This window comes from Heterodontus francisci, chromosome 8, assembly GCF_036365525.1.
Source record: "Heterodontus francisci isolate sHetFra1 chromosome 8, sHetFra1.hap1, whole genome shotgun sequence".
Classification (NCBI taxonomy): Eukaryota; Metazoa; Chordata; class Chondrichthyes; order Heterodontiformes; family Heterodontidae; genus Heterodontus; species Heterodontus francisci.
Window position 1 is genome coordinate 107,270,798 of NC_090378.1, and position 13,410 is coordinate 107,284,207.

The following is a 13,410-nucleotide window of genomic DNA, read 5'->3' on the forward strand; positions in this document are numbered from 1 at the left end:
CAGTTACACATGTGTTGTTGATTTTCGGTTATTATGTCTCAAACATAAATCAATGAGTATTCCCCGCCTACTTAAAAATAATTCTTTCTTCCTCCCACCACCTCCACCAACCCCCCTTCCCTCCACCAATCCACAGCCCATTCCTTATGTACCAAAACGTTTTCCACCATCGTCTGCTTATGTTGTTTCAGAGCTAAATGCAGGGATACATGGAAGTGCAGTGTATATTGACTTGTTTGGTTTACACCCCTTTTTATGAGGATTGACCAACTCTTTCTGTCTGGCTTTATGGCTTAAATAGGGCCCTCAGTGTTCTGGGAATTAACACTGTGCTCAGGAATGGGCTGTTGGATGAGCACAAGGCACTGACTTGCTAACTGCATCTCTTGGCTGTCTGCTTTAACGTTTTGAGTAATGTAAAAAATCTTGTTTGCATCAGTAAATATAGTATACCAATGGCAGCCGATGGTCACCGTATATCAATGGCGGCCGAGCGCCACTGTGTACCTATGACAGTCGAGTGACTCAGGGTTGCTGTGTACTATTTGAGTTGAATGGCACTGATTATTTACACTTTTGTCCTTTATTTTACTATTAGACAGCACAGTGGTTGCACATCTGTGAAGTCCCTGCAAAATCAATCATTTTCTGTTCTACTCCCAATTGTTTCGTCAGTTAGGATGAGCCTGGAATAAACCCATTTTATGCTTATTGTAATAGAATTCTCATTGAATAATTAATATTGGCTGAAAAGAGCTTCAGACTTTGCAGGTAGAGACCAATGTTTGAATATTGTTGTAGCGAAGATTCTTTGCCTGAAACGTTACCTCATTTCTGCCTTTCGATGCTGACTGATCTGATATGTATATTTATCTTTTTCTGGTTTAATCCCTTAATTTGCATTTGTTGCTGTGAGCAAGATAGCTGTTGCTTAGAAACTCCTTGATTGATCAATTGATGCAGTTGTTCCCAAAGTTGTGGAAATGAATTTTGCTAGTCTGCTGTAACTAAACTTCAGTCATTGAACTCGGTTTAGAGAACTTGTTGGAGCATCTTATGATGAGTCAGGGAGAACAAAACTCTCTTATCAAGAGTGTTGCAATAACTTTATAACATTCCATAAGGAACAGATGTGTGAAAATCTTAGGTGGGATTTGTCATCATTCAGGTGGAGAGTTTTTCACTTATACAAGTTGTAGTTGTAGTGGCTCTGTTTGCAGGGGGGACTGTTTCCTGTCTAAGTTATGACTAGTGCAGTCTAAATTCCAGCTAAGATTCTGTCAGGGTGTATGAGAAAACAGACTGCGATGATGGGGTGGATTAGCACACTCCTTTTACCTGTGGGAACGTGGGTTCAGCTCCAACCCCAGCTTCTTCATTCATTTTCTTCTTGCCTAATGAGCCATGGAATTCTCAAGATGCAGACAGTTGTGAAGATTAGCTTCCCTTGTGCTGGTGATGAAATATGTGTTGACACATTTCTACTCTGTAATTAATGCAGAAATTATCCAGGAAATTACTGGCAGCATATGACTATTAACCTTTTGATATCAAGATACATACTTAAATGCTGTGTGATGTTACTGTTGTATTCTCATGCAAAGTTCCAAAATAGTTACAAGTTAACTAATGGATATCATTGCCTAGTAGTTATGGTAATGGAATTCAAACCAAGTTGTTGTTAAAAATCCAACTGATTCACTAATAACTTTCGGGGGAGGGAACCTGCCCCCACCCATGCCTGGCCTACAAGTCATTCTAGTCCCACACTGTGTGGTTGACTTCTTGATGCCCTCAAGGCAACTACGGATGGGCAGTAAATACTGTTTAATTATTGTCGCCCACATCCCAAGAACAAATAATTGGGAAAAAAACTGGACTCCTGTAAAAAGAAAATATTGCAAGTATTACAGAAATCCAACAACTGTTGACATACTATAATTTGTAATTGTGTCAATAGCAGTTGTTTGCAGCTTAGCTTCTCTCCAAGGCTCATGTTGTAATGAATCCAGTGTCAGGGCCCAAACTGACAGAAGCAGCTTGGACAATCTTGGAGAGGCAGTCTCACTTTCTTTCAGAGTCAGTTTGAGAACTGGCACCTGATTTACAATCCAAATGCTGGTTTTTGCCTTACACTGAAGCTAAATCTCTGGCATGTGATTGTACTCTTTTATAATGATAACTTAATGGGATATTAATCCATTCATGACCAATATTTTGGCAAAATATTTGTTGTATTAGTAGATTCAATGATTCAGGTGATACATGCAGGTGTATTATCCCCATTTGAGTGTGCAGTGAGTTAACTCAGTGGATTGTTTGTCTTTATAACAGGTTTGAAAGCACTTCCCAGACTGAAATCCATTCAGATCCTGCCAAGTTCTGTTCTACCAGACACGACCTTTTTAACAGAATATTTTTGGCCTTTCTGCACTTTTAAGTGTTCATTTAAGATGCATGATCTTCATTGCACCATTTTAACAAGACTAGGTTCTGTTTTTGCCATAGGACTAATGAACTGTAGAGCAGTTGTATCATATAGTTTAAAAGTAATGAAAGGAAAATTACTGGATGTGAGACAACCAGAAGGTTGGACCAGTTGCTTAAGGATGAATTCATGGGAATGTGAAAGCGAAAGAAGTGACATCTGGTTCATACATGCGTAGAATAAATCAAGCATAATGGATAGCTAAGGCAAATGATGTTTCTCTCCGATGAGCCATGTACCTTTGGAGAACTCTTTGTGTTGTCAAACATAAAATGTTTCACATTACAGTGCAAATCATCTTGGTATTTGTAAGACTACATAGGTTGGATTAGGACAGTAATAGGTGGGGAGTTCAACTACCTTATTAACTAGGATAAGTCAGTGTTAAAGGTAAAGAGGACACCGAATTCTTAAACTGTTTTCAGGAGAACTTTTTTTAACCAGTTTGTCACAAGCCCAACAAGAGAAGGGGCAGTTCTAGTCTTAGTTTTAGGGATTGAATCTGGGCAGGTGGAATGGGTATTCATTGGGAGAGCATTTTAGTGGTAGTGATGATAATTCAGTTAGATTTAGAATAGTTATGGAAAAGGATAAAGATAGACCAAGGGAAAACTTATTAATCTGGGGAAAGGCCAATTTAACTAAGCTGAAGTGTGATTCGGCAAAAGTGGACTGGAAACAGCAACTTGAAGGTAAATCAGGGTTAGAGCAGTGGGATTCATTGAAGGAGGAGCTGAAGAGGGTTCAGAACAAATATGTTCCTAGAAAGAAAAAGGGGGTGACACCCAAATCTAGACCTCCTCCCCCCGCATGTCACAATGCATAGTAGGATAAGGTTAAGCTCATGTCAGATGCAAAGAGCTCAATAGTGCAGAAAGCCTAGAGGAGTATAGTAAGTGTAGGAGTGAAATTAAGAAGGAAACTGGGAAAGCAAAGAGAGGACTGGAGACTGCTCACGTCATAGAGATAGATCGAGTAATTACAGACTAGCTGGCCTAACCTCGGTGATGGGCAAATTATTGGAAAAATTTCTAACACAGTATAAATTGTCATTTAGTAAGGCACAGAATAATCAAGGACAGTCAGTATAGATTTGACTAACGTGATTGAATTTTTGAGGAGATAACAAGGAGAGTCGATGAGGGAAGCACTTTTGATGTAGTCTACATGGACTTTGGTAAGGCTTTTGACAAGGTGCCGCGTGGAGACTGGTCAGAAAGTTAAGCTCACGGGATCCATGGCAAAGTAGCAAGTTGGATACAAAGTTTGCTCATTGGCAGGAAGAAAGGGTTATGGTGAACAGGTATTCTTGGTACTGGAAGGCTGTTTCCACTGGGGTTCTGCAGGGCTCAGTACTGGGTCCCTTGGTGTTCATGGTATATATTAATGATTTAGACTTGAATGTAGGGGGCATGATTAAGAAGTTTGCAGACAATACAAAAATTAGCTGTGTAGTTGCTAGTGAGGAAGAAGGATGTAGACTGCAGGAAGATATCAATGGACTGGTCAGGTGGGCATGAAAGTGGCAAATGGAGTCCAATCCGGAGAAGCATGAGGTAATGCACTTGGGGAGGACAAACGGCAAGGGAATACACAATAAGTGGTAGGATTCTGAGATGTGTAGATGAACAAAGGACCTTGGAGTACATGTCCACAGATCCCTGAAGGTAGCAGGGTAGGTAGAAAAGATGGTCAAGAAGGCATATGGGATACTTTACTTTATTGGCTGAGTATAAGATCAGGGAGGTTATATAAAACACTAGTTTAACTGAAGCTAGCGTACTGCATCCTGTTCTGGTTACTGCATTCCAGGAAGGTTATGATCGCACTGGAGAGGGTACAGAGGAGATTTACAAGGATGTTGCCAGGCACACAGAATTTTAGCTATGAGGAAAGAGTGAATATGCTGGGGTCGTTTTCTTCGGAACAGAGGAGGCTGAGGTGAGATTTAATTGAGGTATATAAAATTGTGAGGCCTAGGTGGAGTGAATAGGAAGGACTTATTTCCCTTAGCAGAGAGGTCAGTAAAAAGGGGGCATAGACTTAAAGTAATTGGTCGAAGGATTAGGGGGAAGTTAGGAGTAATTTTTTTCATCTAGCGGGTGGTAGGGATCTGGAACTCACTGCCTGAAAAACTGATCGAAGCAAAAACCCTCATTACATTTAAAAAACATTTGGAGGAGATGTAACCCTCAGGGCTATGGACCAAGAGTTGGAAAGTGGGATTAAGTTGGATAGCGCCCACTGACACAGTGGGCCAAATGGCCTCCTTCTGTTCCGTAAATCTGTCAATGTTTCTAAAAGTTCTAGCAGATCTAATTTATGTTAAGGGAAGGTCGTGCTTACTAACTTAATTGAATTTTTTGAGGAAATAACAAGGAGCACTGATGAGAGTAGTGCAGTGGATGTGGTCTACATGGATTTTAGTAAGACATTTGACAAGGTCCCACATGGCAGACTGGTCAGAAAAGTAAAAGCCCATGGGATACAGGGGAATGTGGTGAGTTGGATCCAAAATTGGCTCAGTGACAGGAAACAAAGGGTAATGGTCGATGGCTGTTTTTATGAATGGAAGGCGGTTTCCAGTGTTGGGTCCCTTGCCGTTTGTGGTATATATTAATGATATGGACTTAAATGTGGGAGGCATGATTGGGAAATTTTCAGATTATACAACAATTGGCTGTGTAGTTGATAGTGAAGAGGAGAGCTGTAGACTCCAGAATGATATGAATGGTTTGGTTGAGTGGGCGGAAAAGAGGCAGATGGATTTCAATGCGGGCAAGTGTGAGAGTATGCATTTTGGACCAAAAAAGGATAGAGCAGGGTACTTTCTAAATGGGAAGAGGTTAAGTACAGTGGATGTCCAAAGAGACTTGGAGGTTCAGGCCCAGAGATCTTTAGAATGCCACGAGCAAGTGCAGAAAATAATCAGAAAGGCTAATGGAATGCTAGTCTTTATATCTAGAGGATTGGAGTATAAAGACACAGAGGTTATGCTGCAGCTGTACAAAACCCTGGTTAGACCCCACTTGGGGTGCTGTGAGCACCACACCTTCGGAGGGATATATTGGCTTTGGAGGGAGTGCAACGTAGGTTTACAAGAATGATACCTGGACTGCAGGGGTTAAGTTACGAGGAGAGATTACACAAATTAGGCCTGTTTTCACTAGAATTTAGAAGGTTAAGGGATGATCTGATCAAAGTCTTCAAGATATTAACAGGAAAAGACAGGTTAGATAAAGATAAACTATTTCCACTGATTGAAGATTCGAAACCTCGGGGGCATGGTCTAAAAATTAGGACCAGACCGTTCAAGAGAGATGTTAGGAAGCACTTCTTTACACAAAGGGTGGTAGAGGTTTGGAACTGCAGTTGAAGCTCAAACAGTTCTTAATTTTAAATCTGAGATAGATTTTTGTTAAGCAAAGATATTAAGGGATATGGGCCAAAGGCAGGTATATGGAGTTAGGCTGCAGATTAGCCATGATCTCATTGAATGGCAGGACAGGCTTGAGGGGCTGAATGGCCTACTCCTGTTCCGATCTTCCTATGTTCCTATATAAGTGAGAGACCTTGGAGTGCATGTCCACTGGTCCCTGAAGGTGGCAGGACAGGTAGATAAAGTGGTGAAGAAGGCATTTGGAATGCTTTCGTTTATTGACCGAGGTATACAATACAAAAGCAGGGATGTAATGCTGGAACCATATAAAATGCTGGTTAGGCTACAGCTGGAGTATTGCGTACCTGGTCACCACATTACAGGAAGGACACAATTGCTCTGGAGAGAGTACAGAGGAGATTTACAAGAATGTTGCCAGGGTTTGAAAGTTGCAGCTATGAAGATTGATTGGACAGGCTGGGGTTGTTTTCCTTCGAACAGAGGAGGCTGAGGGGTGACTTAATTGAGGTGTACAAAATTATGAGGGGCCTGGATAGAGTAGACAGGAAGGACCTGTTTCCCCTCGTGGAGAGGTCAGTTACCAGGGGCCCGGATTTAAGGTGATTGGTCGAAGGATTAGAGGGGACATGAGGAAAAACATTTTCATCTAGAGGGTGGTGGGTGTCTGGAATTCACTGCCCAGATCGGTGGTGGAGGCAGAAACCCTCAGCTCATTTACAAGGTACTTGGACATGTACCTGAAGTGTTGTAACCTGCAAGGCTATGGACCAGGTGCTGGATTAGATTGGGTGGCTAGTTTTTTCAGCTGGCGCAGACGCGATGGGCTGAATGGCCTCTTTCTGTACCGTAATCTTTCTGTGGTTCAATGTGGTTACCAAGATTTCTCCTCCATTCCCACTGCATCTTTTAAATGCCAGTGCCTCTTGGCCTTTGAAGGTTTTGTGTTTGGTTTCAGTTTTTGTATTCAAAGCTATACTTGAAAACGTCACAGAGCTTAAGATTAATAAGTGAAAAGTGATCTAATGTTAAATAAGTTGAAGCAAATGAATAAATATTAAATGGTGCATATTCATATGACAGAATATGGATTCGCTCGACAGCTTCACTCGCTAAGCTAATGGTTTTTTTGCATCACTGTCAGGAGTACCAAGCAGCTGTTAGCTGCTGCCTTTTAAAGACAATGAGATGAGATGGTTTTTAGCAGTATTATTCTTTGACAGCAATCACATATGTCCTTGTTTCCAGGTTTAGAAATGAATTTGAGAGGAGCAGGTCAACGACCATTTGTACTAGGCCTTCCACGTTGAATGGAGAGGCCCAGTTATGGTCAAATATGAACACGGTGTTGCCATCTTAATAAAAAAAATACTGGTCTGTACAACAGTTGTAAGTTCTAAAAACTGTTATAATGTTGGTTAAATTAAACAATTGGAATTATTTTACAGTAATGAAAGCTTAGATTTTTATATAGAATCCTCACTGATGAATTGGGTTTTTCTATTTATTTTGCTTTGCTTAGGACTCGTGCATTTATGTCCAATTTGACTGTTTCATGGGTCTCTTGAAAGCTGAGGGAAAATACAGAAGGGTTTTGACATTCGGTTTTTCCTTGAGTTCCTTTGAATATCAGAGAAGGAATTGGCTCAAAGCCAGTGAAACAATATGAAAAGGCCATCGCTCTTCCTTCACTGCGGCAATTTTACAAAGAGCAATGGTATGGCTCAGTAGAGAGGTGGGTGATAGGCGGTAGCATTTACTGGAAGTGTGAACTTGCAGCTGGAGTATTATTTAACTTGTATTTGGATTTCTTGCCTTCCACTGCAGTATGAGGATAGAAGAATCCAAAAAAGTAATAAGGAAAATATATTACATACTGTAGAACAGCAATATAAAAATAAGTTGCGATTAAGCCCATTAGCATTTCAAGGTCATATAGAACTAAGAGAAGAGGCTGTTATAGTTGAGAGTTTTGACAAGGACTGAGCTGAGGAGATGGTTCAGAACTCCACTTGGGGCCAGTATAGGCAGGAATGGTTCGAATCAAGACAATAAGTCGTGCAGTTTGTACCAGCTAAATTCTTGCGTGTTATTTTCAGAGCTCCCAAGGATCAGCCAAAAAAGATAGAATTTGAGGATTGAGCTATGGGAGGGTAAAAACTCAGAAGAAAAATGACACAGGAGAACATTTGGTGCAAACAGTTCAAACACTTGCATTTCTTCCCCTCCCTGTTGTGGAATGAAGCTGAGAGTAATGGACCAGAGACATAGTCAGGCACCAAAGCAGGCCCACAGTTCAGCTGAGGCAGTTCCCATGTTTTATTTTAATGTGGAAGTATAATGATTCCACAATACTGATTCCACTGCGGCACAGTGGTGCAGTGGTTAGCACTGCAGCCTTACAGCTCCAGCGACCCGGGTTCAGTTCTGGGTCCTGCCTGTGCAGAGTTTGCAAGTTCTCCCTGTGACCGCGTGGGTTTCCACCGGGTGCTCCGGTTTCCTCCCACAGCCAAAGACTTGCAGGTTGATAGGTAAATTGGCCATTATAAATTGCCCCTAGTATAGGTAGGTGGTAGGAGAATGGTGGGGATGTGGTAGCAAATATGGGATTAATGTAGGATTAGTATAAATGGGTGGTTGTTGGTCGGCACAGACTCGATGGGCCGAAGGGCCTGTTTCAGTGCTGTATCTCGAAATAAAAATAAATAAATCTCCTGCAAGTTTGCACTAACTTAAACTTAGTTCTGCCAATTGGAGGTGGAGAAGGTACAAACAGAATCTTTTTATTCAGTGTGTGCATCATCTCAATGAACCTAATAATGTTACCTCATGCTTGGCCTTGTGGTTATTCAGTGATTTTCTCAGGACATGTAGTTACTTGTTAAGTTTCTGAATATTTAGATAAAGACATTGCTGCAATTAGTAAAAATAATATGACTGTTAACAGTCCTTTGATTTTTCTGGCCACACATTTTTTAAATTGTGTTGTGGGTAGGGGAAAGAGAGTGTAAGAGTATTGCACTTTGAATGGGTTCGGAAGTGTAAGTAAGGTCACGAGTATTCACCCATTGCTTTTCTCTTTAGCCTGGGATTATCAGTATGGTGATGCTAATTTCAGCTAAACGAAGAGGTTTCTCTTCCTATTTTGTTTACTTCTGCTGTCAATACTACCTGTTGCTTCTCACTCTCCAAAAGATGGTGCTAGGCCTTTAAAATCCCAGTCACAATGCTTAAGAAATAGACTGAATTTAGACCTGCTTGTGAAGTGTCGGTGTCTCTTCTCGCTCAGTGCTGATCCCACCTCCAAGAAAATACTGCCTCCACCGATAATGGTATTTTCTGTTCACAGTGCAGCACCCATGACTGGTGCCCAAACAGACAACTGGAGTGCGTCCATTTGTAGTCACATGTCAAAAACTGCATTTGAGCAATGAAATAATCACAAGCAACTTAGAAACCATGTATTGGCCTTTATTGTGCTCCGTGGATCAGGAAACATGGCTTAAATTTGTGAAACACAATTGAAGTACTACATGAATGACTTGCATTTATATAGCACCTTTAACTTAGTGAAAACATCCCAAGACACTTCACAGGGGCATTATTGGACAAAACTTGACACTGTGCCACAGAGATATTTGGACAGGTGACAAGAAGCTTGGGCTAAAAGTTAGGTTTTAAGTAGTGGCTTAAAAGGAGAGCGAGCATGATGGCTGATGGTGGAGCGATGCAAAATGCTTGAATTGGAAGAGCGCAGAGATTTGGTGTCTTACTCTTGAACGGGAGTACACAGTACAAGTCCTGTTTTATTTTGTACACTTTGTAAAGAATAAAACCAGTGCAGAATGCTAGTTAACTTTTAACGCTTTTTTGCTTGGATCAACCTATTCTAAAAATATCTACCTTGTGGGATCCTTTGAAATTGGAGATTCTGAACGTGGTTCCTCATAGGATCCTCTTCTACAATATAAAAAGACATTTAAGTGAGCTAGATTTTCCGACCATTTATGCTTACAGTCACCATGAAAATTTTTTTTTAAATGGTTTAAAATTTAATTAATGTTTATCTGAAGTTGTAATAGGTAAGCAAAGTATCACTTTCTTCCCCATAACAAAGACCTTGATCAATGAGTCAATGACTGTTCTTCATTCCTCCCTGAAGAACAGTGTTCTGTGGTTAATCATTGAATTGTTTCTGTCTAATAATATAACATGGATCACCTTAAAACTTGTAAGGGCTGGAGTACCTCAATTTAAAGGTAATCTCTCCCCTTAAATACTTTTATGGAGAGAGTAGCAAGAATTTATTCCCCAAAGTACCCAATAGGTTAGTTTGCCTGTAATACATGTTCTAAACTCTTGCATAGATATACGTCTAACTTAAAGCACAATAAAGGCCATTTGGCTCAACTGGTCCATGCTTCACATGAACCTCCTCCCACCCTACTTGATCTCGTCCTATAAGGATTATCCTTCTAATACATTTATAAGCATTGAGAAAATCACTTCACACATGTAAAAGCAAACTGATCCTCCATCTCAAGCATTTCAACTTTAACATTTTTTTGATCCTCAAGTGGCCCTTGGATTTATTTTTCCAAAATCTCATTGTTGAAACGGAAAGTAGATCTCAAGATAGAAATCAACAGATTTTTGGGTACTATGGAATTAAGGGATATGGTGATGTTGAGGGATGGTTGAGTTGAGGTCGATCATCAGCCATGATCTTATTGAATGGTGGAGCAGGCTCGAAGGGTCAAATGGCCTATTCTAGCTCCTGTTATGTTATAAATGGATCTACAGAATGTCGTCACATTCCATGAAATTGCTTGCATGTAATTTGTAAAATGGCCTGAATTAAGTAACGTAAAAATGATCTGAAATTGATGATTGAATTTGGAATCCAAGATTTGATCCCTTAAAAATTACGCGTGGAATTGTAACGTTTTCAGTCATTCTACCCCATTTTGTGTTGCTATCCAATAGGTAAATGCACTAAGACGACAGGAAAGAATGATTAAGAACCGTGAATCAGCATGTCTGTCCCGGAGGAAGAAGAAGGAGTATCTAGTGAACTTAGAGTACAGGCTGAGGTCCGCACTGGTTGAAAATGCAAAGCTTAAGAATGAAAATGGTTCGCTTCAAAAACAGCTCCAGGAGCTGATGTCTGAGGTGAGTTACTTTCCAAGCTGACTGTCATGTAGAGCAAGTTTGAGTTTGAATATTGAAGTTGATATAGGTTGAAGAGCTGACTTTGGGTCACAGAGGTCATGATGGTGTGAAAATACCATAGTCAGAAATCCTAACTGAACTTCAAAAAGTGCTATGGCATCTTTTAACAGAGACAGGAAAATTTCTCCAAAAACATTTTTTTATGTTGCAACTTATCTCAAATGTCACAAAGCACTTCACATGCAGTTGTCTTGAAAAGTGGTGACCGTTACATGCACGAATGTGGCAGCTATTTTGCAATCAGTAGGGTTCCATAAACATCTGAGATAAATGGGTACTTGAACTATTTTTGGTCAAGGCAGAAATGTTTGCCAGACCTGCAGCAATCTCCTGCTCTTTTGTGAGGAGCGCTAGAGGCTCGCTAACATCTATGGGTGAAGGCAGACAGGGTCTCAATTTAACACCTGATATAAAGGACAGCTCATTTCACAATGTAGCAGTTCTTCATTGCAGTGTCAGCTGAGATTATGTGCTCAGGTTGATGAATAAAAAAAACAACTTCTGTCCCATTAGCTTGAGCTGAAATCAGTTTCAATAATAGAATACTGATTGGGTGTTGTTGAACTGTTTATGGGGTCACTTTTCCAGCTAAGTAATGTTACAACCGAGGGAGGAGGAGTTCACTGTCTTTTCTCGTTCCACTTCTCCACAGGTCACAACGTATATTTTTTAGAATGTTTACCCAGTTACCAATGCAGTCAATCATATGCTCTACTCTTTATCCTAGAATAAAATACGCCAACCAGCTTTCTTTAATAAACAACAAAATTATCAGTTTATTATAAAACAAGACTTAACCAGTAACAAAGCAAAGCATTAACACACAGATTGAAATATGAAAATTCCCTTTTTTAAATTCCCCACACACAAACTCACACTGAAAAAAATATAACATTTCTCTCTGCAGAGGTCTGTTACAAAAAGAAAACACAAAAAAGAATACTTTGGCCAAATACTTGTTAATTCTTGAAGAAAAGAAGAAATGAAAAGATGTCCGTTGTCCCTTTTTGGTCTGGCATCCCAAATACGTGTAGGGATCTTTCTAGAGCACTTCTTTTCAGGTGATGTTGAGGATCAGTTTGGCAGGCTTTTCAGGATAAGAAATTTCTCTATTTTCTCTCTAGTTCTCTAGTTTCTCTATTTCTTACACTTGATTCTTATGAAGTTCTCAAAGAGATGGAAGAGAGTGAGCTGATGGTGGCTGTTCTCTTGGCTGGTTTTCTCCAACTCTCTTCAAAACAGTTCACATCCAACACCCTGTCCAAAGTGAAACCAAAAGTAATATCTCAAGAGTCAAGCCTCCTGACCCCTATAAATCGTGACCTGTCACTTCTCCGTAAGCATCTTCCCTGGGTCACCAAGGTTACAGTTGTTTATTGCTTCAAGCACATGACTTCCAACAAGGCTGTTTTTAAACAACATTTCGGTGTCCTTTCAATGAACTGTCAACAACAAAGCAAAGTCCAGCTTCAATGAAATCTTCAGCCTTTCAATGAGTCCATCTTCACAATTTATATTTAAGTTCTGCAAAACAAATACTTAAAAGATATAGAAGCACTTTTTGTAACAATAAAAAAAGAGTGGAATGTGCATTTTATACTGGCGTGAAATGAAATAGCTACATTGGTACCCATAAAACCTAGATTAAAATTTTACTTGGTGATTTTCTGAAGGATTTCCACTACTGCCTTTTGGGAAAGAACTGACAACCTCCTACACACTGTGTAAAATAAATCTTTGAGCATATTTTTAATGAAATTAGATACAGGATTGATCTCTGTTCAACCACAAGCTGTGATGTAGGACACAGAATGTAGCTGTAACCTGCTCCAGAAGGAGCCAGTGTTGCCGTGAGTAATTTAGTTGTTTCAATGGTATTCTGCTCTGGCTTCAAAAGTTCTTCAAGAACAGCCCATGAACTCGTTTAGTGCAGAAAGGTAAAAATGTTCTGGGGCCACTGCCTTGCAGTTTGGTCTTCTGTGCTGTTGCAAAGTACAATTTCCTACAAGGAATGTACTGTTGATGTGGCCTTGTGAAACTTGAATATAATTGAAGATAGGACTCAGTGACAATACTATTGAGCTATGTATCATGCTCACAAAGATTGCCTACTTCAACCTCCATAATATTGCCCATCACCACCCCTGCCTCAGCCTGAAACATTTATCCATGCCTTAGTTACTTTTGAGACTTGATTGTTCCAACTGTTCAGATCTGAGTGTATTTTTTTCAGGAAGTATGCGGTATGTTTAACTCAGCAAACGATCAGTACCGCTTTAAGAACAAGCAAGCC

General features: G+C 40.2%; 1 protein-coding gene across 2 annotated transcripts in view; it reads left to right on the forward strand.

Moving 5' to 3' along the window:
* The window catches only part of atf6 (activating transcription factor 6), a 516,610-nt gene that overhangs the window by 187,302 nt on the left and 315,898 nt on the right, over positions 1 to 13,410 (forward strand). For both annotated transcript variants that reach the window (XM_068037874.1, XM_068037875.1), the window contains exon 8: positions 10,872 to 11,057. In XM_068037874.1, coding sequence (XP_067893975.1) covers positions 10,872 to 11,057 — 186 coding nt within the window. The remainder of the gene's footprint in view (positions 1 to 10,871; positions 11,058 to 13,410) is intronic.